Source organism: Numenius arquata, chromosome 7 (genome assembly GCF_964106895.1).
Source record: "Numenius arquata chromosome 7, bNumArq3.hap1.1, whole genome shotgun sequence".
NCBI lineage: Eukaryota > Metazoa > Chordata > Aves > Charadriiformes > Scolopacidae > Numenius > Numenius arquata.
Genome location: NC_133582.1, coordinates 1,826,707 through 1,853,121, shown reverse-complemented (window position 1 = coordinate 1,853,121; position 26,415 = coordinate 1,826,707). Strand labels below are relative to the sequence as shown.

General features: G+C 41.6%; 1 protein-coding gene across 1 annotated transcript in view; it reads left to right on the top strand.

Annotated features, from left to right (window-relative positions):
• IMPG1 (interphotoreceptor matrix proteoglycan 1) overlaps positions 1-24,950 on the top strand; it is a 47,611-nt gene extending 22,661 nt beyond the window's left edge. Inside the window, exons 10-18 of the mRNA XM_074150914.1 lie at positions 461-714; positions 2,206-2,282; positions 2,778-3,315; positions 17,638-18,194; positions 18,986-19,205; positions 21,996-22,206; positions 24,103-24,279; positions 24,391-24,572; positions 24,919-24,950. Coding sequence (XP_074007015.1) covers positions 461-714; positions 2,206-2,282; positions 2,778-3,315; positions 17,638-18,194; positions 18,986-19,205; positions 21,996-22,206; positions 24,103-24,279; positions 24,391-24,572; positions 24,919-24,950 — 2,248 coding nt within the window. The remainder of the gene's footprint in view (positions 1-460; positions 715-2,205; positions 2,283-2,777; positions 3,316-17,637; positions 18,195-18,985; positions 19,206-21,995; positions 22,207-24,102; positions 24,280-24,390; positions 24,573-24,918) is intronic.
• The last annotated feature ends 1,465 nt before the right edge of the window (positions 24,951-26,415 follow it).

Below are 26,415 nucleotides of genomic sequence, written 5' to 3'. Positions count from 1 at the left end.
CTGTACACATTCATTTGGACTTGGAAAAGCTAACTCCCGTTGTGAAAAGCGATTTGCTTGCCACATTAGCTAACTTTCTTGCAGCTCTTCAAAAATGAGTAAAAAATTGCCCCAGATGTGATAGGATTTTTGCTTATCTGTAGTTTTATGAACCTGTCAAATCCCTTTTCATAGGTTCCTGAGTAGTCAGATTAAACTAGATTATATCAGAATATTTTTTATAATTTTCTTCAATGTTGGAATTTTTATTAAACATTATGCATGGAAGAAAAAAAGACTCAGGTACAGCAAAAGTAATTTGAGGATGACTATCTCATTAGAAAGAAGTATATCTGCATTATTTTTACAGACAATATGTATGGTTGCCTATATTTTAGTTTGTTTATTTGTTTGTTTTTAAAATCGGTCCGCAGGCAGTGACTGATTCTGCTGCACTGAGCATTTTTGCATCTTCTTGCAGATCGAGCAGCACCATAGCACGATACGTGGTGAACTTTGAGAGAGACGGCTCAGAAAGCAAAAGCACGGCAGATGACATCTCAACCATTGGATCCAATAAGGTTGAAAATGAAAAAATTCCACTTTCTCCAAAGGAAGAGAGGGAGATATCAGCCACTAAACTCACAGTGACAGACCTTCAGCAACTGGTTGCCATCGCGCTCCACGAAGACCAGTCCTTGCCGATGGACCTGGGAACACTCCAGTTTACTGATGGTGAGTAGACAAGCCGGTGCCAGGCACAGGTCTGAACCTTTCCCTTTCAAACTGATGCACTTTCAGTAAGGTCTCCTTTGCTTCTCTAACAGATTGTTTTCAGTGGATGTATCCCATAGCATCCAAAGTTAAAGACACAGATCCAAGTTAAATTTTATAGCAAAACGTGTGTTTACAATAATACAGCCCAGCTTCCAGTCACATTGGAGGACCTATTTCTTGGTTGTTAGCTTAGAAAAGCTGGATATTTTGCACACTAAGGCAAATAAGAGGAGAAAAAATAAAAATAAAAAAAAAAAAGACTATGAATAATCACTATATAATTTTAATTTCCCAGTATGTCCCAGTACGTACTATATCCCATAATAAGGAAAAAAATGAGGGCTTCCTCTAACATAAATTTAGCTTTCTGAAAGCTAAGTCTCAATTTTAAGCAAGCCATTTAACCTCCCAGTGAAATCAGAGACAGACACCTTAAAGAGCACTAGATTCCCAGTTAAAATCAGGAATGCAAATCACGCTGTGAAGGTGTATTTTGCTCTCCGAAACACCAAGGCAGCGTAGATGACAGGACGGGAGTGGAAACCCCCAGAAGAAGGTTGAAAGGCTGCATCCTGGTCAGTAATCCAGCTAATAAATATCCCCTTCTAGTCCACCAATTGATTTTTTCAAAGCTAGCATAGCCCTACTTTTGGGGAGGTGCGTTAAAAATGGGCAAAATAATTGAAAATATTTTTTCATACCTATATTTGCCAAAACAATTTTAAAACACACACCAAATTTTAGCTCCAGTGTTTTGTTTACAAACAGTAGCATTTTTTTGGCCAAAAAAAAAATATATTTAGATGAACTAATACTTTGTGTGAGAATAAAATGTCGTATTTTAATGTAGATTAAAAGTCCCAAGAAAAAAATTCATGGATATAGAAGACTTTAATAATAACTATTTTAATCAACTTTTCCCCACTAGTTATTTTTAATAACCAGTTTTAGAAAAACAGCTTGCATGCAAGTATGTTTGAAGAGCTCCTCTGAGGGGGTGAAAGAGCAACTGGGCACTAGAGCCAAAAGAGTGAGTGTAACAGTGGTGTGGACTCTGGGTAAAACTGAAAAGAATTTAGGCTTAATGAGCAACACAATATAATGACTCATCTTCGCCCATGCAGATTTAACTGAGTAGTTCATACTTCAGCTGATTTTAAGCATTCATCCGTGGTTCAGCTCTCTGCAGACCTATCCCATTTATACTAAACAAAGAGTACAAAGAGGCCTGCATAGGAAACTCCTTTTTTCCTCAGAATGGCCAGATTAAATGAAATTTACGCCTCTTTCTTCTTAACTTGTATTTTTTAAATAATTTTTTGATGGAGAATAGTTTTAATACTTTTTTTTAGTGAATTTACGTGCTTTGATCAGTTTTAATGTGCCACTGCTGAAATATTGTGCTCTTTCTCTATTTTTTCTTTTTTTTTTTTTTTTTTTTTTTTCCAGAATCTATTGTACCACCTAGTGATTTTGATAATGATATCCAGGGAATTGTCACTATTCCTCTGGCAGGCCCTGATTTGGTAAGCTAATATTGGTTGTTATATTTATTTATTTCTCCATGAGAAATGAAATTAAACAGTGTTGTACATAAATACACAGAAAAAGGCTCTTATGCTAAAATACACATCTGTCTTTTATAAATGCTGCAAGGATGACTGTTGTGGTGTTATACTGCAACAGAGATAGTGTTTAGAGCTGTTTACAGGCAAATATTACTGCTTGATTACCTTTTCCAGTGGTAATTACAGAGTAAACAATGTCTCACCAGTTCAATAGTACACCTCAATGACAGAAGAAGAGCAATTGACAGGGATAGTGAAAGTCATCTTTCTTTGCCCATTTTTGAAATTACAGGCAATGTGATTAGGATCACATGCACACGCCAAACATTTTATACATCCCATGACTTCATGCTGAGTCAGCTGTTTGCATGCTCCTGTGGCTAAGGATTATTGGCCTTTTTAGTAATGAAAGTTAAACATAGTAATGAAAGCTACCTTTAACAAACTTTTCAGGAGGACTCCATGAGTCTGGAACTCCCACTAGGTTACCCCAGCCCAGCAACGATGGACCAAACAGGAGACACCTTGGTCAATGAATTTACAACTGGAATCCCTGTGCTAACTGCAGAGATCAGCGCTCCTGAAGACTTTAATAATTTTATTACATCTGAACCTGTGTTCCCTACCAAACCCTCCAGAGAACCATTTCAGGACAGATCTCGTCCATACACAGAAGGTATCACTACTGACCACCAAGGTTTCACAGTGCCTTTCAACGCTCTGGTTAGCACCAGCGGTCCTCCAAAACCAGAGGATTCCTATTTGCCTCCTCCGGCAGATGATTCTGCTAGCAATGACTTAATCACCGATGGCTACGAGTTTCCAACGGAGCAGGCCACCGTACTGGCAGTTTATACCCCAAGTAGCTTTACCCCACCTAACCTCCTGCAAGCCAGCGATGAGATTCGTGAAGCTGAGGAGAAGAAAGAACTGACTGATACAACAGAACCACCATTCAAGGAAGCTGACCAAGAGAGTCCATCTGGACAAGGTAAGACACAAAAGATTTTTCCATAAGAAAGAGCAGGAAAGATCCAGTTGTTATTACACATACAGTCATGTATAAGTACAGTAAGTATTCCTTTTGGTTGTGACAGCATTTTTTCTGGACCAAAGGTGAAATAATTACATTTCTGATGCCCACTTCGGGAAAATCCTAATGTACCTGACTTCAAGGTTGTCAAAGAGGGGGAAAAAAACCCAACTCAACAACAAATGCACACTTTCTATAGGGTATTATGGTAAAAATTCAAAAAGGCAGAGCAAAAAGGCATGTCAAAAAAAAAAAAAAAGAAAAACAAAGGAAATCCCAGGCTAACACCAAAAATTCTGGTATTTAAAACATTGAAGGCAAATTACTTTGGGTTCTACAGACAGATCTGGATGATAGCAGCAAGAGTATCATGAAATAATTTATTCCAAGCAAAGAGTACCATGAGTCAGAAAAGTTTACGTATCTACAGGTCTGATGAATGTGAAAAACTCTTAAAAAATTATTTTTTCAATGTTTGATTGTTCAGTTTTATCCATACCAGTAAGGTTTTTTAGAGGCACCCACATATATGAGAAAAAACACATACTCAAAAAAGTATATACACACATCTGGGTGGAGAAAAGTCTGTATAATTTAGCCTTTAAAATGAAAAATACATAATAGGCATGTTGTGATGTGGGGGTAACTGGATTGTGTGGGGCAGCCGCCTCCACTGGTAAAGCAGCGAAAGCGTGATTCCTGCTGTTGCCCTCCATCTGTCCCAGCTCTCATCTGCTCCCTCTCAGCTCCCCAACCTGGCCTCACCAAATCAGTGTTAGTGAAGCCTGTGCTAGCTGTGCGAGAGACAAGAGGTCGCTACAAACACGTGGGGGGAATTAGTTCTTTGATGAATATTCAGATGTGCTTTGTCTCAGATTTTGGACTGACCCTCTCAACAGAAAAGCAGAGGAATCTTCATAGGCATCAGCAGGATTCTCTGAAGTCCCCACGTAGTCCCTAAGCAATACTAAAAAAACTGCAAAGAACAAACAAGAACCAAATTCAGTGGCAAAATTCCCACATTAGCGTGCACAACCACACTCAGTGCTTCCAGATCCCCAAAAATGTCATCCTCAAAGCTTGTAAATTTGCTCCCCTACTCCCATAGGAGGCTCTATCTGTCCCTGTTCCACCAGCTCCCTCCTTGCTCAGTCTTTGGCCTTTCATGTCCCACCCTGCACTCCAGAAGCCTCTTGGATTGAGCATAATGAACCCTCCTCCCCCTTTTTAGATGTTCCTCCTGACCCAGCATGCTCAGAAACAGCAAGGCACCTTCATCCCTGCTGCCCAGCCACATCCTGTACGGCAAACAGGCTACCACTGTCGTGGTTTAAACATTGGACTACTCAAAAAGGTTTTTCTGTGCTGTAGCACCTTCAAAACCTAGGTTATTTCCATTTTCCATTTACAACCAGTGCAAAAAACCCATGCTTTTGTTTCTACTGTCTGAAATGCCTAGTGTTCTCTAGCATTCCGCTTCCTTCTTTGTATTTTTTTTCCCTCTGGAGTCAACTCATCGATATCTCTTCTGTATGGCTAAATTACTTCTCCCTCTCTTTGCAATCTTCCTGTGACCATTCAGAAAGGAAGCCACTTGTGTGACATATTAGACAGATTATTGCAAAAACCAAGAATATTTCAGCAGTAAAACAAATGCAAACAAATGTAGAAACAGATACAAGAGTTCATGAGGTCTGTAACAATAATAATGATATCCTTATACTTCCTAAACAGTGAAAAGAGTTTTAATTTGTATTTAATTGTAGCTACTAACAAATTATACAATCCAGGTAAATGGTTATCCCCAAATCCTGACCATCATGGAGAAAGCAATATTTCTGGAGAAGTTATTGCAGAAGCATAGGACAAAATAAAGCTAGCAGTAACATACTTGAGCTGTTCTGGTGTACTACCTCTCAGTCTCACCAGCCTGGATCATCCTCAGGCTCTCAAGAAAGACTTTGAAAGAAAAAGACTCTGCAGGGTGTGTCACGGAGTTTTTTTCTGTGAGAAAAAAAACACTGATGAGGAGTAGATGGTGGTCACATCTCTATATGTGGAACTGATAAGAACCTCATTAATTTCCATAATTGCTCTTGTGTTCACACAGCCGTGTTGTGAGTGGTCTCCTTTGATATCTCCCTCCTGCCCAACAGTTAATTCGGTTGTACACTCCTCACTCACTGCTGTTGCTAAGCAATCTCTAGAAAAAATTCATTTTTCTGGATGTTTGGGTATTCTTTCTGCCTCTGCTTCATCCGGAGCTGCCGAAGCACCATCTGTCCTTAGCATAGCTTTCTATTTGGCATAAACAGCACGGTCATGGAAAAGAAAACTCCATTACCTCTTGCAAGAACCGCTCTGGATGTTCCCAGGATTGGAATTCACCCATTCTTTGTGCCAGGAACGCTCACCATTTTTTTCACATCGATGGTAATTCAGGGTAAGAACTCCTCTGTTTCCTTGCATGTTTTTTCTCTTTTTCTTATGTTTCTTTGACCATAACCTGACAGGCTTTTCTCATCATTCTCCCCCATCAGCTCCTCTCTGTGCCTTTTCACTTGTTGCTTCCTGCTTCAGATGTGCAAAGAACGCTTTTCACAGCTTCAGTCTGATGCTTGGAGAAGTGAACAGGTAGGTCTGGCTACATCATTTTCTCAAGCATTATAGAGAGTATTGATTAGCCTAAAAATTATCTGTGAGTTGAAGATGAAGCTGAATGCAAAAGTTTCAGCAGGCCCGTACTAGGATACATTAGATTTAAGAAAAAGTTGTCAGTATGTTCGCTGTTGAGACAAAGTTAGAATTGTGTACTTGGAGTACTACGAGTGTCCTAAAGATATTGCAGTATGTGATTAGCATATGGCCAAAATTTAATGCTCATCTGCTGCTCAGCCATCTCTGTACTGGGAACAGCAGGAACAACTGCATAGAACAAAACCTGCATCGTTTCTTCAGAACATACTAAAAAATGCTAAAATGAAATGACTAATCCAGGCAAAAAGGTATGAGAGAAACAAAGTACTATCTATTTTCCTGATCTAACACATCACTTGTTGAAATTATTAAGCTATCCAATCACTTTAGTTTTAGTTTAAGGTTAAGCTTTGCTTCCTTCCAATATGATTTCTTGTTCGTGCCCTGACAAATATGCAATGTAAATGCACAGGTGAAGCTTTACTTTGTATGCAATTGGTAACTGAAATGACTCATTGAAATTACTGTGTGAAGTACAGAAAATATTTTATATTTCAGCTAAAAAAATTTGCTTTTCCAGAGGCAAATCTTTCGAGCTACGTGTATAATGAAAAAGATTTAACACCTTATTCTCCACCTGTGTAGATAGCAGGAAGATGTACCTCAGTGCTCTGCCACTTGGTCACTTGTACTTTTTACTCTTAAGTCTCTTCCCCAGACACAGATACTAAGTCTCATGTACCTCACATCCTCCCTGTTAGGCTCTCAAAGCTAAATATCCTTCGGTACCTCTTGTTTTCCAAATGCTAGCACTTCTCCTATAATTAGCATTCCCTTGATGATGTCCACTTCGACCAGTGCATTAGTAAAATAAGAAAAATATTTTAAAACAAATAATACAGATTTTTAGGCTGAGGGTGTAAGATTACCCTTTGCCAGGTTATAAATGAATGAAGTTAATTAAGTTTACATGTCATATAGTCGAGTTGGAAGCAAATAGTGGCACTGCTGAGACTAACATGCCCTAAATAATGCATTCCCTTCACTCATTAAAAATCCTTGGCCTTGCTGGCTTTGAGAAATAACTTATTATGATCAAACTACTACAATTTTGATTTTCTGAAATTATTACAGTCCTCTCTTCAGAGGATTCAGTATCCTTCCAGCATAAGAAGATCCGTTTTTGCTCAGCCTGGCATTTTTAATAGTGAATTCCTTGTTAGGGGATAACTCGTGCCATCTGTCCTAGGCAATTATAGGCAAGTTGTAACTTGCGTGCTCTGAATCACACCTCAGGATGGAGGTTTATGCCTCTGTGTACTAGCTCCAGAGAGGGCTTGGCCTTCCAGCTTTGATTCTCTCAGCCACACATGAGATGCCTCACACAGATGGCGCTGATGCTAATATCCATTTAAGCTGCATGTTCTTCAGTTTTAAAGATGCCATAGTATTTAAGACTAACAGACAAAAAGATATAAAAATCTTTAATGGAGGAAAATTTGTAATAATATTTAGACTAAATTTAATGGCTTTTCTGTTTGTGAAAATCTAGAATGTGCAAAATTCCTGCCAGGATACATCTCATATATTTGCACATTGCTGTTTAAAGAAAAAAAAGAAGATAACAGCATTTTTTCCAGTATGTTCTTAACATTGCTTTCTCAATGCAACTTTATAGAAAGGTATATAGAGAAGAGGATTAAACACAATTTCAAGCAATGATAGCCAGGAGTAAGTTAGAAGGAGGCAGAAGTTTCACTTTCGTTCTGTAGAATGGTGACATCATTATGTCCATCAGAAAGAACATGATTAAACCAAGCCTGGATGAAAATGAGTTAGTTTCTTGTTCATTTTATTGCATTTACATGTTTAGGTTTCTTTTTCATTCTTCCCCATTTGGTGGGGTTTTTTTTAATTAAAGTATTGCAGGATACAATACTTTTATAGTAGTGGTACCAATACTAGATAACTGAGTTTATAGTCAAAATTTTATACATGGCCAAATATTCCTTTAATTACCATCTTTATTGCTATGAAATTTGGAATGATGAGCTTTCAAGGAGAGTGGGAGGAGGATATTGTTGGCGTAGCCAAATCTGCCAGGGGGGGGATTGAGAAAACTAGTGGGAGGTCTCCCTGCCCATGGCAGGAACGAGATGATCTTTAAGGTCCCTTCCAACCCAAACCATTCTGTGATTACTCGTGAGTGACATCTTCATACCTGAGGATTTCAATTCCTAAACAATGTCTTTCAGTAAAACTTACCATTGTTTTGATTTATTTTTTCTAGAGATCAGGAGGAATGAGGTTGGAAAAATGCTGTAGCAATAATACATTTCAGTCCTTTCCCCTAAATTTATACATAGCCCAGAGCAGTGGCTGGAGACCTGCCTAAACTTGTCTTAGATCATCTATGATCAGGGACTCTTTTTTGTTACAGTAAAAAAATAATATTTCATTTTTCTGTTATCACTGCTATCCATCAACAGTTAAGAGATGTTAAATGCAGTTGATTTACCTTAATCAAAACATTTTACAGGACAGCAATCCCAACTATTATTTATTTAAATGTCATTTTTTGAGAAACTAGCCTGTGTCTTAAGACCTCTGCACCCCACTGTTACATGAAGGTCTCAGGGAATTTCAAAGCAAACATACAGCTAAAGGCTGTATGAATCAATTTTTTACCGCACTGTGTAGTTATTGCTGGTTCTAACATTTAAACTGCCTGCTCCCTAACAACAGTGCTCTGGCTCTTAGGAGCTGCTCAGGTTCAGAATCCAACCAGGACAGGTGGATTTAAGAAGCCAAGACAGCGCTAAGGCATCTGGTCCAAAGTCATTATCAATATCACTAAAACTGAAATGTGTTCTTACAATGCAACACAGTGTAAAACCAGTAGGATCTTCCCAGTTAAACATGTCCTTCCGTCTCTCGGAGTCACTTGTTTCACTGTAAAACTAGTAGAAAAATCAGGTTGCCTCCATCGAAAGCACAACAGTTTAGAAGAATAAAATACTCCTCGTTCTGTGACTTTCATTCCATTAATCCCATGGTTTTCACATACAAGTGACTATATCATATGAAAAAAAATATATGTGTATTCAGTGGTTTAATTTGTCTTGGTGAGTTTTAAAGTGCTCATGTGATTACAAGATTTTAAGAGAGTCGTGGGTTTTAACTTTCTAATTTCATGTTTGTCTTGTCTTTTTTTCAGGTCCTTGTGTCAACACATTACTTGAATTTATAATGTGTGACTTGTATTTGGTTTTTACCATTTTGCAAACTAATAAACTTTGATCCCACAACATTGTCTGATGGTCACATCACCTACAAAAGTCTGCTCTTTTTTTCCTGTCACGCGGTTGAGAAAAATAGAGAAAGCAGGCAGGGATTTGGAGGGTACTTTCAATTCTGAAGTGTAGGTACTGTAACCTGACATTTTGTGTCTAATTATTGTAAAGTAAAATAAATCAAAAATAGTATTCCAGGTTCTCCCTTTGGGGAGCTCCGAAATTGTTACAGTGGAATGCAGTAGTATTTGCAAAATTTAAAGGGATGCTTCTTTATGTTTCCAGGTGTTTGTAAAGCTTTAGGTTATTTTCACACAGAATTTGCTATTTCAAACTTTGTTATTTTTATTTGAAAAGTAAATTTTTCAAATTTAATTGTAGGCCGGTCACCAATGGGCATAAGGCAATAAGACTCCTCCTGAAGCGATGGTTTTAAGCTAGATGTTTCTTACTTAGCTTTGATTCCATCCCTTTGTAGAAGTGTATTCATATTTGCAAATTCACTGCTGTTCAGTTTTACTTCTCCATGTAATTCATTGAGGTGAATACCAATCAAGTCCAGACTTCTTAATTTAGCATGGTATCGTACTTGTTTAAGATATATTTTAATATGATTTTACTATGGGAGCAAATAGTGCAGAACTTCAATAGAAAATAGCTTGCAATAAACAATAGTCACACCAGCCTCCGGCATTTTTAATGTTTTCGTTGTAAATGTACTTACTAATACCCCTGCTTCTCAAGAGTCTTCTAATCTCAGTTGGATCATTTCTTTAGTGAGGACTTCAATCAGAAAACTGACTTTTAAAGTGCTTGAGTACTCGAATGTCCTTTTATCTGGCAATCTCAGTAGCAGATGAGGTTAAGGTTCTGTAAATGGTAAAAGTGACCTGTCATGTTATGGAAATAACCTATCACTGACTTACTGTCCATACAAGGTACCTAATTATACACTTGTCTGCTTAGTATTTTTATAAAACTTGGGAATACTGCCTTAACATCCAACTTTAATATCCCTTAATTACAAGTGTGAATACTGTTAACTGCCTAAAGCAATTAAGATGGAAACACTGACTTTTCTTCTGCCGTGGTCAGAAGAGAGCTAAGGCAAATGGATGTTTCTGCATCTTTTTTCCGAGTCTTAGCTTAGAGAGGCAGAACCGTTACCTTAACCAGGTGCAGCAGCTCCTGAAGTCAGCACAGAAATTGCAGTGGGACGATGGTTCAGACCCAGGCGTAACAGATTCTCACTGGCTGTCCAGGCTCTTGCCCGCAGAGACTTCCGTCGCAGAGTTTCAGTGCGGAAGGAAGGTCAGACGTTGCTACTCAGAGCTCTGGGGATGCTTTAAACACCAACTATGCCTGGGCTGTTCAAAGCACTTATGTGTTTCTGAAATACTTCATCCTTTAGAACTGCTGAAACATAAGAATGCCAAAGACAGTTAAAATTTAACAGTCGAGTCTCTCAGTCTGTGTATTTGACACAGGTCTATAAAGTACGCTTACCCAATTAGTTGAATATCTACTGTATTTCCACCTGTTGTACTTAAATGACTACTTTGAAGCTGAAAAAGAAAAAAAAAATCAAATATTAAATGTATTCATTGCATTCTTTCAAAGCTTTAAAGAAACAAAAAAACATGCAAAAACCTTCAGTGAGAAAACCATTAGCAGATAGCTAATTGCAGTAAAGGAAGTCCTTAATGAAACAGAAAATGGCAAGCTGAATTATCATTGGCCAACATATGTGAAAATGGTAATCAAAGAAAAAATGAATTTGTAATCGCACAAGAAACCGGTATTTCAGAGGGCTCTTACAGGTAGAATGACCAAACATGAAATTGCTAAAGGCAGATGTGACTCCCTTTTGCCACTGACTGACTTCCTTGAAGGCTGGGGGAGATGGAGCAACAGAAATATTAACCCTAAGGCATTCCATAAAGGGAATTCTTTCTCTGTGCTGCAACCTTTGTGTGAGTCCAGTAAGACCAGCTAATTTAGGGCAGTGAAAAGTTTATGGGTAGTGGGACTGTTGTGAGCTACGTCGTTCTGCTTCTATCAGGCAAATGTCCCTCTTTAAAATGTTATCCTCTTAGTTTCCAGAGTGTCAGGTAGAACTCAATTGTTCTGGGAATAACAAGAGAAGATTATAAATTACTAAGTAGTATTTTATTAGGATAGAAAATACTCCTTTTGTGACCTCATGTCAGAATTACATTTATTTGCATCTTTGGTGGTGAGAACATGATGACGAAGAACAGCTGCAAGGTATGAACATTTTCAGAATAAACTGAAGGCTTCTTAAATAAGTTACACAGAGCACTAGAGAGTAGCGGAGCTGGAGCTGCAGCTACCAGGCTGTTCTGCTAAAAATTAGGCTACTCAAAATGTTTCAGCTAAGGAAAAAAAAAATGTAAAGAGATACAAGAATTTCTAGGACTGGAGATGGAGAAGAGATGGGTTTCCTTCCCAGTCAGCTGAGGTTCACTGGAGTCAGCGGAGAAGGAGTTCTGCTGGTTTCACTGGACACCGAACCTGGTTTCTGGAAAGTTCCTACAGACAGACTGAACAACAGCCATAAATCATTCTGGCTAAATTACAGTTGAGATGACAAACTTAATCAGTAATTATGTGCTGCAAGACATTTGTTGTGACAGGTTAGGTTAATGATCCTCTTCTCTTAATTCTCTTAATCCTCATCTTACTTGTGCCCTAGTTAAAAATGAAGGACCTCAAACACAGATTTGGCACTTTATCTGTGTGTTCACAATAGCCCTGCATCCAGGGATTTCATGGCATTTCGAGCACCAACAAAATATGTAAATTTGAATGCAGCTACTTGCTGTACTGCTCCATCTGGTATTTGTATCAGCAGAGCTGCCCATAAGGCGATTCTTACCCTGCATTAAGGACCGATTTCTTAATTGCACACTTTTTCCTCCTCTAGTTATTTTCTTCAGCCAGCAGGTATACAAATATGCACATTGCAATACTGTACCTTTCATATACAGAACACTATCTTGGAAAATTTGTCTATTGGCAATCGGAAATGTCAGTGTTTGTTAAAGCTCATGAATGAAACGAAATGCCAGGATCTCTTAATTTATAACCTTCTGGGTCTGCTTATTAATGTAAATCCACTAGAAAAATGTCTCATGGCAATTTGACCTTTCCCAAACAACAGTTCCTTATTCATGGTCAATTAGGAGGGTTTTCCTCACTTAAAAAAAAATATAAGAGATCCAACTAATTAGATACCTAAAATATAGTTGTTGAAATGGCAGTTGATTTTTCCTGATAAAATAAACCTATGCATTTTACTCCCTGAGTTGGGAATAAATGCCTGCATGCAGCACTCTTTTTACAAAGATTTAATATAGCAATGCACCCAGGAAATTGCCTCTTAATTTAGTGTTTACACATCTTTGCCAACCGCTATTTAATTTTAGATATCAAACTCTCCTCAGTACAATATTGTCCTGCCTTGTCATAGTAATACAAAAAAACATCTGGAGAGTTCAGTGAACATCTTTGTGGGAAGGAAAGTGGTGACTGAGAGTTAGAATTGAGGGGTTCTTTTTATTGCTGATGGCAGTTTTTCATTCAATGCCATTGTTTAACCTTCAGGATGGTTACTCTGGGGGTGTATTTGAGTTCAGCATCTTATTTTGTGCTCTCTGTGGGTTCCCCACACCTGAATGAAATATTCTGAGATCAATAATGTCTGAATCTTCAGTGTTTGTACTTTTAGAGATTACATAAAATAATTGCCTGTGTTTTCAGTAGCCTTCTGCTGTAAAAAATCTCATCTACAAGGCAAACTGGGTGAAGTTTTACAAATAATTGCTTTATGATAAACCAGTTTAAGTGCATTTCGTGCTCCATTTCGAAATTTTATATATATATATCTATATGCACATACAGAATCACAGATGGAAGGGACCATTTAAAGGTCATCTAGTCCAACCCCCTGCCACGAGCAGGGACACCTCCCACTAGACTGAGTTGCTCAAAGCCCCATCCAACCTGGTCTTGAACCCCTCCAGGAATGGGGCATCTCCCACCTCTCTGGGCAACCTCTTCGGGGGTGTCACCACCCTCATCGTAAAAAAATTCTTCCTTATATCTAGTCTGAAAACCGATAAATATTGGGTTTATATATAAACCAGTATTTTAAATGCTCAGGAGCCTTTCGGGTGAGCCTGATTCCTCTCACATCGCAAGAGACTAACACCGCCTCCATGGTCAGTCACTATCTCGGCTGGAGAGAGTGACTGATGGGAATTGGCAGCTTATGAAAACAGGTGATACACGCACAGAGATCATCTTGGTATGCCCTCGAGGCCTTTTAAGTTACTTTGCTTGTAATAAGAGGATGCCAGAAGACTTTTATAGTCTATGTATAGACTACATTTATATATATATACACACACCTACACACAGCTATATGCCAAGTGTGTATTACAGGGTTGTTCTGCTTCAAACTTGCTGCAATTTCAAAGCCATTTCAGTACTTTTCTCCTGTATTTACCTCTTTCTACAATATAATCTGCCTAACAAATGCCATCGTGACTGTATGCATGAGTGTGTGTTGTCATGCTGAGAGAAGGTTGCTCCGAGAAGCTGTGGGTTCATCCCATCAGTAGATCATCCTGCATTAATGTCCCAAGCGCTAATGCCAAGAAATCTGTTCTGCGTTCCCTTAACTAATAGGCGACTCTCACTCCTGACCAGTGTAACGGGTAACAGCAAGAGCTTTGTAAACAGAGAACATCACTAGGCTTTGTTTCTCTAATCTGTCTGTAGCCTTGATTACACAAGAAACACGAGGAGGTGGCAAGAGAAAAGCACCTCAGGTTCTCAATGAAGTATTGGAGCATCGAGCATTGGTGTTACATGCGGCAGACACAGCCCCGGGCTCCATACAGCACTTTGCTGCTCTTTTTTTGGCTGCTCTCTAGAACCGAGGGACCCCCAACTGTCAGTATTATACTGCCAGCAGTGCAAATTAGATATCACTGCAAACGAAAGGAGGCTCCACAACTGGGCTAGTTTAAATGGGAATTTGCTGTACACGCTTCACGGTCCTTTTGTGCTTCCAGATCACCGCAGTCTGGCCTTGCTGTAAAGGAGAATGCAGTGCTTGGTCTTTTTCTGCACCTCAGCCAACAAAGATAATTTGTATTAGCAGTGTACACCAGTCTTTTCCAGAATCACCAGTTTCTAGGATCACCAGTACTTTAAGCTCACTCGTTATTTTGTAGACGTGGGTCCTGAACAGCCCCTGGGGATGTGGGAGGGAGGTGGGAGGAGTTCATCCTATGAAAGGTAAGGAACTATTTTATAATCAGGCAGAAAGCTTTTCCCCTGAGGGCACTCCTGATCCTCAGGGCACTCCTGATCCGCAGGGCAAATCCAAATATCCTGAAGTGACTTGCTCAGGGTTTACACTCCCTCAGTTCCATTGATTTCAGAGAGTTCACTGCTGGTACAAATGGGATTAGAACCCAGCCCTAAGTACTGAACCAAATATAGTCTCTTATCAAATGTGAATTTTTGTCATCTCAATTATTCTGGTTTCCAAATATTCTGCCAGTTAAAATGAGGCTCTTGTTTCTAGAATGGGGTTTTTTTGCGCGTAGCTGTGAGAACGTGCACTGCTGCTGTGAGAAACTCTGCTCTAGCAAGAATATGCCTGATATTCCTCAGGACCTTGCTGAAGTATGTTAGCATCTGTTACTATATATAGATATATAGTTTTATTTATATATATATATTTTTATATATATACACACTACATACCTGTTAAAACAGTCTTAGAATACATTGTGCTTTCGGCCAGGGTTATTTGTAACAGAACAACATTTGCCCTGGTTTCTGATGTGGTGATTGCATCAACAGAAGCAAATGCAGTAAGGATCCTTCCAGGCTGCTTCACCCGAGGAGTTCTGCTTCAGAATATCTAGGTTATTTTTGGAAATTGTTTCTAGAAGTTCACTTCCCCACAGAAAAGCTGAAAAAAAAAAAAAAAAATCTAGTTCCTCCCTTAGAGAAGGCACGTGGAACACTTATAAGAAATGGAAAACCTTAGAAAACCTTAGAGGAGGAACACTCCAGTAACACCATGTTACTGGTTTACTGGAGTAAAACCCACTGACCCTTCCCCACACTGCCCTGCTGGAAATGTCAAACTGCCACGTAACGCAAAGTGTTTCCCTTTCCCAAAAACCTTTAATAGTCCTTATCAGCCTGGTACTCGAGCACCTCAGAGTGACCCTCAATAATGCTACCAGGAGCCAAAAAGACTGATTTAGATAACAGAAGCTATGGAAGGGGAATATCTGGCATCTGACGTACATCTGTTGTGTATGTTTTGAAGTCAACAAAAAGGTACAGGCACTTCTAAAGATCCAGCATACCTTCGGATGGGTTTCTGCACGTGAAAAAAGCGTCTCTCTATTGACCGAAAAGGGAACAAAGACGACTGGCTTAGAGAATGCATCTGACTTTTAAATGCCTCCTGGAAGTGAGATCAATACCAGGCAAAGGCACAGTCTTAAGACTTCCGAGGAGTTTGAAGCAGAACCAAAAAGCAAATGTAGCTCTCCCACAACCTACTCCAATAGTTCAACCACTGCTCAGTCTATTATGTGTTTTACTTATTTTACTACTATTGATACTATTTATTCTTTTTATATATAAATGTTATATATTTTTATATTGTAGTATTTATTATTTTTAACTTGTTTTTTATTTTTCTCTTTACATTACTATCAATGAATCACCATATATATATACTACTACATACATTACAAAACAAATGCTAAAGGGGGAAAAATATGTAGCATCTCTTAAAAAGCTTATGCAAAGTGGTAATGAGATGGGAGAAAATTCTTTTCAAGCAACAAATTCTGGTAAAACCACAGACCGTGCCTTAGAGCAATTCTTCGGTGTTTTGAGAAATGCGGTTGACTTAGCAGAATGGGGCTGTATATGGCTATATAGAAAATAATACACAATATTTTGTGGTGACCTCATAAAAGTTCAGCATCTAGATGAAATGGCTGCTTCAGGGGCAGCAGATCATAGAGTCATAGAATGGTTTGGGTCGGAAGGGACCTTAAAGATCATCCAGTTCCAATGCCCTGCCCTGGGCAGGGACACCTCCCACCAGACCAGGTTGCTCCAAGCCCCCTCCAACCTGGCCTTGAACCCCTCCAGGGATGGGGCAGCCACAGCTTCTCTGGGCAACCTGGGCCAGGGTCTCACCACCCTCACAGCAAAGAAGTTCTTCCCCAGATCTCATCTCAATCTCCCCTCTTTCAGTTTAAAACCTTTACTCCTTGTCCTATGGCTCCCCTCCCGGATCAAGAGTCCCTCCCAATCTCTCCTGGAGCCCCTTTAGGGACTGGAAGGGGCTCTAAGGTCTCCCCAGAGCCTTCTCTTCTCCAGGCTGAACCCTCCCAACTCTCTCAGCCTGTCCTCACAGCAGAGGGACTCCAGCCCTCACAGCATCTCCGTGGCCTCCCCTGGCCCTGCTCCAACAACTCCATGTCCTTATGTTGGTGGCCCCAGAGCTGGACACAGTGCTCCAGGTGGGGTCTCCCCAGAGTGGCGCAGAGGGGCAGAATCCCCCCCCTCACGCTGCTGGGGATGCAGCCCAGGATGGGATTGGCTTTCTGAGCTACCAGCGCTCATTGCCGGCTCATGTTGAGCTTCTCATCCACCAACATCCCCAAGTCCTTCTCCTCCTCAAGGTGATTTCTTAAAGTTTGCATTTGTTTTCACTGGTGCTGTTGCCTTTTAGGTAAATCGACATAGCTTGCATCTGAAGAGGCTGTACAGTTTTTCTTAACCACATTTCATGATTATTGGCAAATAATAGCTTTAACCTCTCGCGGAGGGGAACAGAATGACTCCAGCATACACCTGATCCAAGCAGACGGCTCAAAACTGCCACTACTCCTTCAGGCAGTATAAAGCGACAGTGAGATTATGTACCATCAAAACATGTATGCGCTTTGGAATGGCTCAGGAAATATTTACCAAGTGTAATTATTATTTAAACCCAGAACCCACAGAAATCTCATCACTCAAACCTGTGGACAAGGTGTTGTTTTCCAGGAGTCCTTCCTTGGTGATGGAAATAACATTTCAATGTTTAGACAGCGTTAAAACTTGTTTTGAAAAATGCTTCAGTGGAAATACAATGTACATGTTGTTTCCACGCTTGATGTTCGTCATGCTTGTCTTCAAAATAGCTATTTGTTTTTCCCCTGTTTTTCTGCAGCGGTGAAGATCATGGACGAAGCAGAATCATCAGGCGATGACGTCCTGATTACAGCCAGCACGTACGGAACGCTGCCTTTCTTCCTCGGCCCCAGTGGTCTCTCTACCAGGCAGCCTGAAGAGGTTGTCACAGACCTGCTACCATCGCACCCAACAGCCCCGCTGTCCGTGGCAACCAGCCCCTTGGTCATCGAGCAAGCCCTCGAAGCCTCCGATTCCCCGGTGCCCGCATCCGAGCGCCTTCCTCCTGCCGGCACCGGGACGGGAGTGCAGGATATCGCTGCCGAGCTAGATCCCACGGGTGCCATGAGCACAGCAGCTCTGGATGAAGCGGAGCACGGCAGTGGTTATATCTCAGTGCTGACAACTGGGCCCGCAGAAGCCACCCCGGCTCCCACGCTTAAGTATGTAACTACCAGCTCCATGACAACCGCAGCCAAAGGCAAAGAGCTAGTGGTTTTCTTCAGCCTGAGGGTCACCAACATGCACTTTTCTGATGACCTCTTCAATAGGAGTTCGACAGAATACAAAGCACTAGAACAACAGTTCATGCAATTGGTGGGTGAAAATCAACTTGACCAACATAACGCAATAGTCAGGGAGAGTTTAAAGAGCTGCACTGAATAGCACAGTATTTTAACAGTGTCAGACCCCGCCACAATTCAGTCCAATAAGCTGCATTTTTAAAGGATCCATAAGCCCGGAATGCTGTCAGGGTATGAAGAAAGATTTTACGAAGTCAGTGATGAGAGTTTTTACTTGTTCAGGAGACTCCAGATATATGCCTGGCATGTAATTTATTTGGCTTTTTCTTAGCTTCACGTCAACAGCAGAGCAGGGCTGATTATATCTGAGGCTTGCGTCTACACGCTGGCTTTAAAAATAGGCCTTTTAAAATATATCATAGCTTAGCAGGGGGAATGTGATTAGATATGGATTTTCTCTACGGGTACAATAGGGCAGCAGGTCAGCTCGGTAGCACGCCTGTTACGCTGTGCCCTAACCTGCCTGCGTTGAATGCTTGAAAATAATTAAAGTTGGCTTTTGAGGGAGGTGATTTTTTTTTTTTTCTTTCCAGATGAATAAACTCCCCGACTGCTGTGCATTTCATTACAGGGAAAATTGCTGCCCATCCATCTCAATACATTCTTGAGAAAGATGCAAAAGTCCAGAAGGAGATAGCGCTAAACAGAAAAGTGAATTTGGTGGTGGAGTCTAACAATTGTATTAAATTCAGAGAAATAAGTGTGCGATGTGTGTACTTGATAATGAAAAGTGACTGTAAGAGAAATTAATAGCAGGTAGACATTGACAGAAGGTTAAAATAAAGGCAACTTTCTTTTTTGCAGCTACTTCCATACCTGCAGTCCAACCTTACAGGTTTTAAGCACCTGGAAATACTTAACTTCAGGAACGGGAGTGTGATTGTGAACAGCAAAATGAAATTTGCCCGGACGGTGCCATACAATATCACAGAAGCCGTTCACTGCGTTTTGGAAGATTTCTGCGACGCCGCAGCCCAGCGCCTCAATTTGGAGATTGACAGCTATTCCCTGGACATCGAGCCAGGTAAGATTGAGTTAATAACGTCTGCAGAAACCCAAAAGCCAGCAGATAATCTTTTCCAGATTGTTGCAGCTGCAGAAGGATTACAGTTTTGGAAATAACGATATTAGCAAGAGCCTCCCAGCCATCAGGAGTAATGAGAAAAACCAAGATATTGTAAATTCAGCTCTCCACAGACATATTTTCATACTACAGGGAAGTGCTGGGTGGAGGGGTTGCTCTGTGCATGAGCACCAACCGCTTTCCAGGGCAAACTACAGGGAACTAAAAACTCTCTAGAATAAGGCAAAGACAGGGACAAAGAACGCTCATGTGCAGTTTACAGGAGTGACTTTCACAAACTTGGCATCTGAGTATGTAAACGTCATTTCTGATTATCTTTGCAACGTTGCGAGCAAACCATAGTTTTGGCCATCAGTAAACCTATTTTTAAAGGACTATAGATTTGGGTAGTGTGTGGTAAAGACAGTCAACAAAACCACAGGAGTCGAACTTTCAAATACTGCCCTGGTAAACTGATGTTTTGCTAAATAAAGTATTAAACGAGTTCACTAGAAAGACTGAGCTTTGGGCTGCCGCACGTTTTCTGCTTTGTTAGTAAATTTTCTTATGAAAAAAAAATTAAAATGAGAAAGTTGCTAATATGCAAACACATATCTTCCAGATCAGCTGCTTTACTGACCTGGTATTTCAATCTTAATTCAAGAAAACGATATCACAATGAGTTTTCGGAGAGAGCTGTTTTTTCAAGGTTTATGAGCAGTAATAAAATGTCAAAATAGAAGAAATTATGCTTAGAAAGCCAGTATATTCCCATTCAAGTCTTTCAAAGGCCTACTGTCTTTTCACTTCAGAAAGAAAAACAGCAAACAAACAAACAAAAACCTCAACCTGTTTAGTAAATGAAGGTAATTTAAGCAAATTCCTCTTCATTGTGAAAGTAAGAGCCATCTAGTGGTAATAAGGTTATACCAAATTGAAACCGATGGGAACCAACAGTCCAAAATAGGCATCAGGACTGAGCAGCTGCCAGGGGCTGGCTGTGTCGCTCCGAACCCTCTGCTTCCACTGGTCAGAAACCTCTGCTTCCACGACCATACAGGTAAGCTGCGACCATCAGAACTGGGCAGAGACTGATGGGAAACACACTGTTACGCAGCTGTTCCTATTCTAATCAATTACTCAATCATATAAACTCTTTAATTAACCATTTTTCCTTCAGAAGTGTTCTGCTTTTTGCTTGGAGTGCAATTTTGTGTGGGATGAGAAAAGCATCTGTAAGAACTAATATCCCCTTTTTTATTTTGCCAGTTGTTTTTCTTTCATTAGAGACTACACTTTGTAATTCCTGCTCAGTAGCATCAAAGGATTTGGAATCTTGGGTTTTGCCTTTTTTTCAGTCTGACAATAAAGTTACCTTATAATTTCTTGTAGTACCTTGATGCCCAGTTGTTAGAGTTTACATGTACATACATTTACAGCCCAGGAGCAAAGCAGATCCCAAATTAAAATGCACATGGCATGTTGCAAAGGGAAATTGAGCTTGCTAAAACCCACTAGTCTTAAATTAACAAAAAATAGGAACTAGCCATGGAATTACAGAGGGGTTAAAAGTGAACAGCTCTTATGAATTCATTTCTACTAGTTAAGCATATCCTAATGTCTGTCTGAGATTTCCAGTACTACTATAAGGAATGCAATGCTCATTTTTCATTGAAACAAGCGTTATGGAGCATCCAGGGCCACGAAATGGCTCCGGAAGAAAATTCTCAGCCCAGATCGTACCTACAGGTACCAGCCGAAACACCCAATGCAAATCTTCTGTTTAAACTACAGATTTTTCTTCTTAAGAAATGTTAAGCCCACACACACACAAAAAAAGGGCCAGTTTTCTTCCGCACTGATGTATTGGGTGATTTTGATTTCTACAGACCAGCCCCTCCTCATCATCACCCCCCCAGCACACGCCAGGCTGAGCCCCGGGTGAAAATGACCCCTTCTGGGGCTTTTTTTTCATTTCTAGTTAGAAGCAGAGACTGGGAAAGGAGAAGTGGACTGGTGTAACAGGTGAAGTTAGGACTTTAGGCTGCCTCTGATTTTTCTGTGAACACCAGCAGACTTTTTCCCTTAATCTCACAGATGCATCCCCTACTGATAAGAAAAATAAATAAATAAAGTAGTAAGTTTTCCCTTACTTTTTACAAGTAAGCCCTGGAAGAGGCTGCCCAGAGAGCTGGTGGAGTCTCTGTCACTGGAGATGTTCAAAACCCACCTGGACACGTTCCTGTGGGACCTGCTCTGGGTGACCCTGCTCTGGCAGGGGGTTGGAGTGGATGATCTCCAGAGGTCCCTTCCGACCCCATAGCATTCTGTCTTTGATTCTGTGAAACTTGCACACTCTTTCATCAACAGAAAGAAGGATGTGTGTCCTTCTATCGTAGAGTCACAGACTGGTTTGGGTCGGAAGGGACCTTAAAGATCATCCAGTGCCACCCCCTGCCCTGGGCAGGGACACCTCCCACCAGACCAGGTTGCTCCAAGCCCCATCCAGCCTGGCCTTGAACCCCTCCAGGGATGGGGCAGCCACAGCTTCTCTGGGCAACCTGGGCCAGGCTCTCACCACCCTCACAGCAAAGAATTTCTTGCTAATACCTAATTTATACTAGACTATATCCTCTGTTAAGGTGCACAATAGCCGGCCGCTAAATATGAATGGTTTTCTCCAGCAGCCCCAAAGCCTGCCAAGCTGCCTCCGGGTGACACACCAATTAACGATTTCCCTGTCCTTTACAGCGGATCGGGCAGACCCCTGCAAGTTCATGGCCTGTGACGAGTTTTCCGAGTGCATAATGAACGAGTGGACGAAGGAGGCCGACTGCCGCTGCAAACCCGGCTACGCCAGCCAGGACGGGCTGCCCTGCCGCAGCCTCTGCGAGCTGGAGCCCCATCTCTGCGACAACGGGGGGAAATGCCAGCTAGTGCCGGGAAGAGGAGCTGTCTGCAGGTACAGAACGGCACTAATTACGTTAATTACGTTAACAAACACCTGACTTGTCTATTGCACGAACAAGCAGGGCTGAGTCTATACTTTTCAACAGCGCAAACTCTGCTGCTAAGCCAAGAGCTCAATATTCAGGCACTTTAAGCTACAGTGCAATCCCCTTCTCCAGTATAGTCTCACTATTATATACATATATAAATCCATTTCTGCCTGTTGGTGCACAGGGAGCATCAGGATCTAGTTATTTTTTTAGAAATATTTAGAAATGTATTACAAATTCGTCGTCATTGGCAGAGACGACAAGCACAAACCCGTGCATTCTTTTCAGATTCCCAAATGCATCTTGGAAAAAATGAGCCAACACACTCGGGGTTCTGCTATCGATTAACAGAGTACCATTTTAAGAAATTATTTTTTTCTAAACTGTATTAACAAGGAAATCTATATTCTTATAAACACACCTGCGCACGCTACTCTGATCCCAGTGGGGCACATGAAGGCTGAGGCTGCTTTCGGGGCTTTCTGGGAAAGACCCAAAGATCAGCAGCTCCCTGTCCCTGCAAACACATTCCGTGAGGACTTTCACATGAAATGATGTTAAGCCAATACTGAGAACTACCCCGATACTTGAAGACATTAATTCTCTTTTAAAAGTATGGGGTTTGAGCTCATTTTAAGACTGGATTATCCAGAGCATCATGTGAAGCTGCAGAGCAGGCTGGATGCAGCAGGCGACAGCCCTGTGTAAAAGCAAGAGGCAAGTTACAATTCTTGCACTTGTTTATTCTCCCTTAACACCGACTTTACTGGGTTAAGGACACACCTTTTAGTGTATTTCCAATTAACATCAAAAAATAAGACTAGAGAGCAAATTATTCATATGATAATGTCACTGTAACAACCTCACTGCCATCAGTCATTTTCTGCATGATCAGCAGAATCACAGCAGGCGCCACAGAAAAAGGGTAAGAGAGGATGATGCAGAATTCGCTGCAGGTACTGCTCCGTTCCTGCCCTAGAATCCAGGATTACTTGTGGAGCCCCAGGAGCGCAGCTGCAGAGCTTTGTACCAGACCTAAAGAGCTCCTCTTCAAAACTTGCTACTCAAGTAGCACAGGGCAGCGGTCGCCGACTCCTCCAGGACCAACACACTAAGGGAAATAACACCTTTCCCTTTCAGAAAATCCCTGGCGATGTAGCGCAATGACCAAACTGTCCTTGAAACGATAAAAGTAACAAAAACAACAAATGAAGCTTTTTGTGAACAGTAGCGAGTTACAAACAAACCAACTTACCTCCAGTCTCAGCTTGTGCAGACTCGGACAGCCTGCAGGGAGAAAATCATAGCCCGTTATTTGCTTTAATTAAGCGCTCGTTTGAGTTGTGAATTTCCTCGGAACCACGCCAGTTTTTCCTCTGACCGGAACCCCTGTGCTCTCATCTAAGATACAACAATTCTCGCCGTTTGCAGTAGAGCTCTTATTTCAGCCCTTGCTACTCAGACTGAAGTCCCCGATAAACAGGGTACAGGCTTCAAAGAGGGGTTCAGAATTCCTCCCAAACCACACCTGAACTTCTACGCTTCTAAACCACAAATGCTCTCTCGGCTTCACCTAGAAATTTGTCAGAGATGCTTCAAATGCGTAACCGCCTTACGAGCTGTAGGTTGGCACAGAATGCATCAGTGTCTTTTTCTCTAACGCTCGCGCTCATGACTCCAAGAGTATTTTCTCTCTTCTGTTATCGACCACGCTATTTCGTTCAGACCTGTAACCATTAATGGTATTTGGAATATTCTGTTTGTATTTAATTGCAGATTTTCCTCTGTTTTCATGTGAGGTGCTGGGTGTTTTCTGCCTTCAAGTCGTGTATGTTTTTCTCTTCCTCTCCCCGTTTCAGATGCCCCGTTCGCAGACACCAGCTTTACCAAGGGGAGCGCTGCGCAAAACCTGCTCCAGAGCCCACACAACCCTTCATTTTTAAACCTCTCCTTCTCGGCTTACTGAGCCTTGGTTTTCTTTCCATCGTTTTAATTATTAAGTTAAGAAGAAAAAGCAAAAGAAACTCTAATTTGCAGTAAGCTGCTCACCATCTTTTTTCCTTCACGTTTCAAAATATTCCTTTTTTTTCTTTTTTTCTCTTTGGCAATTTCAATTCTCACCTAAACCAAAACGTTCTGCCTTGCAGAGGCCCTCCTCTGGCCAGCTGCAATTCGGCAATCGCGGTCAGGATTAACCCCGCTTTTGAGCACGACGAGCCCGTAACTGGCTTCTGCCGCAGGGCTCGGAGTGCAGGTGCCCGTGTCACCTCCCCGGGGATCCCCGCTCACCAGGCGGTTCCTGACCTGGAGAACGCCACCCAGCCCGGAGGTAAAACGCACGGAAATGCTCTTCTCACTCCTCCGCACACGGCCCCCACCTCAAATAACGGGTGTCCCCCCCCCGACGTATTAACTCTAGAACTCACTCAAATTTGACTCTAATCTCTCGCTTGGCAATTCTGGAACTAAAAAGACTAATTCATTTATTTTCTTACCCCGTCTGCTGCTGCCGCGTAGGGTTCGTAACAGGATACAGACCCGCTTCTCCTACAGCTCTTGCATGGCTTTGGCAGCCCATCCCGAGTGCTCTTTGTCGTTTACTGAAATAATTAATCTCATGGTTTGGTTTCTCTTTTTTTTTTTTTTTTTTCCTTTCTCTTTTTAACCTGCTGTAGCTCACCAGACCAGTTTACAAAGCCAGGACTGACAAGTTAAGTCTCCGAAATTCTTCATTTCCAGCATCAGCCGGACAAAATCAAGGTTTGTGGCTCTTTCCAAGAGCTTTACAAATCTGTTGAGTTTCCCGTGCGTCACTATTACCTGGGAGAAGCCTCTTTGTAATAATTCCATCCAAAGAAAAGCTCATTTTCCTTTGGATGCTTGATAGGACGCCACCAATCCCTTCGGAAGGGCTTTGATGCCACCAAGTTCCATTCCGAGCACTCGTTCGCTAACGAGGGAGTCGCTGAAACACATGAAGAGGGAACATCTAAATTGAAAAAGCAGCACAAAATGCCAACTGAAGGGGAGGTGTTAATAGGAGTAACACAGCATTTAAAAATAACTGGTGCCTGTTCAAGCTACAGAGAGTGTGAGCGAGCAGAAGCTCCAGTCCGAGCAGAACACTGCCCGTGTCTCAGACGTGGACAGGACACCCCTTGTATCTTTGAGGGGAAAAAAAAGGGAAAAAAAGGAGAAAAGCCGAGTCAGAAAATTCTCTAAGATTGCCAGACTCTCTCTTAATTTCATTTTCCTGAATCCCAGCCCAATTAGGAACCAAAAGGTTTCACTACAGCTGTTTGTGTCCATGATCAGTGGGGGACAGGGCAGTGCGGGACGGCCCTGGCTCTCCGGAGACACCGCGCCGCACCAGGGCACTGCTGCGGAAATAAAGGAACAAATAATGACACTGTAAAGATTTATTTTCACTGATCTGCATCAAAGAGAGGATTCCTGCTCTCTCCGAGTACTCGAGGTGACAGTTACAGGCTGAGGTGACAATCAGGGGGACAGTGACGCGGTGACAGAGTAATACATCCGCAGGGAGCAGCGGCTGGAAAAGCTCGGGAAGGAATGGGCTTCGCCGCTGATAAAAACAAGACACGGGGATGTTTGCGATTAGCGTTTTACACCCAGCTTAGAAGAACCGTGCCTGCGGGTAACCGCAGACCAGCGAGCTCCGGCAGCGGCCGAGCTACTGCTGCTCGTCGCAAACGCTTGGAGGAGCCACGTTTCACCCTCACTCGAGCTCAAACTGAGTGTTCACAGCAGAGTCCTTCTGCTGAGCACGTTTTAATGATTTGATAAAGCGACGGAGGAAGGAAACTGTAGGTCGAGCTCAGCTTCTGGCAGCTGAAACTGAGCCTAGAACCCTCCCCGGGGGCTGGGACTCGTACCAGCACGTGGCCCTTGAGCTGCGTTCTCCAGAGGAGGCAGATTTCCAGAACTCTGAGGCCAGACTGAAAATTCCAGTCTTTAAATTCTGTTCTAGACATTGTCTGCAGTAAGTCCAGCCGGGTACTGATAAAGGCGTACATGAAAATAAGCTTAAAACTCCAGTCTGAGATAAATCAACCTTCAATTCCTTCCTAAACATGACAAACGTCCCCAGCGTAGCCGCAGGGGCGCTACGTGCAAAATGACTGCAAAACTCAGTTATCAGAGGGGAGCTG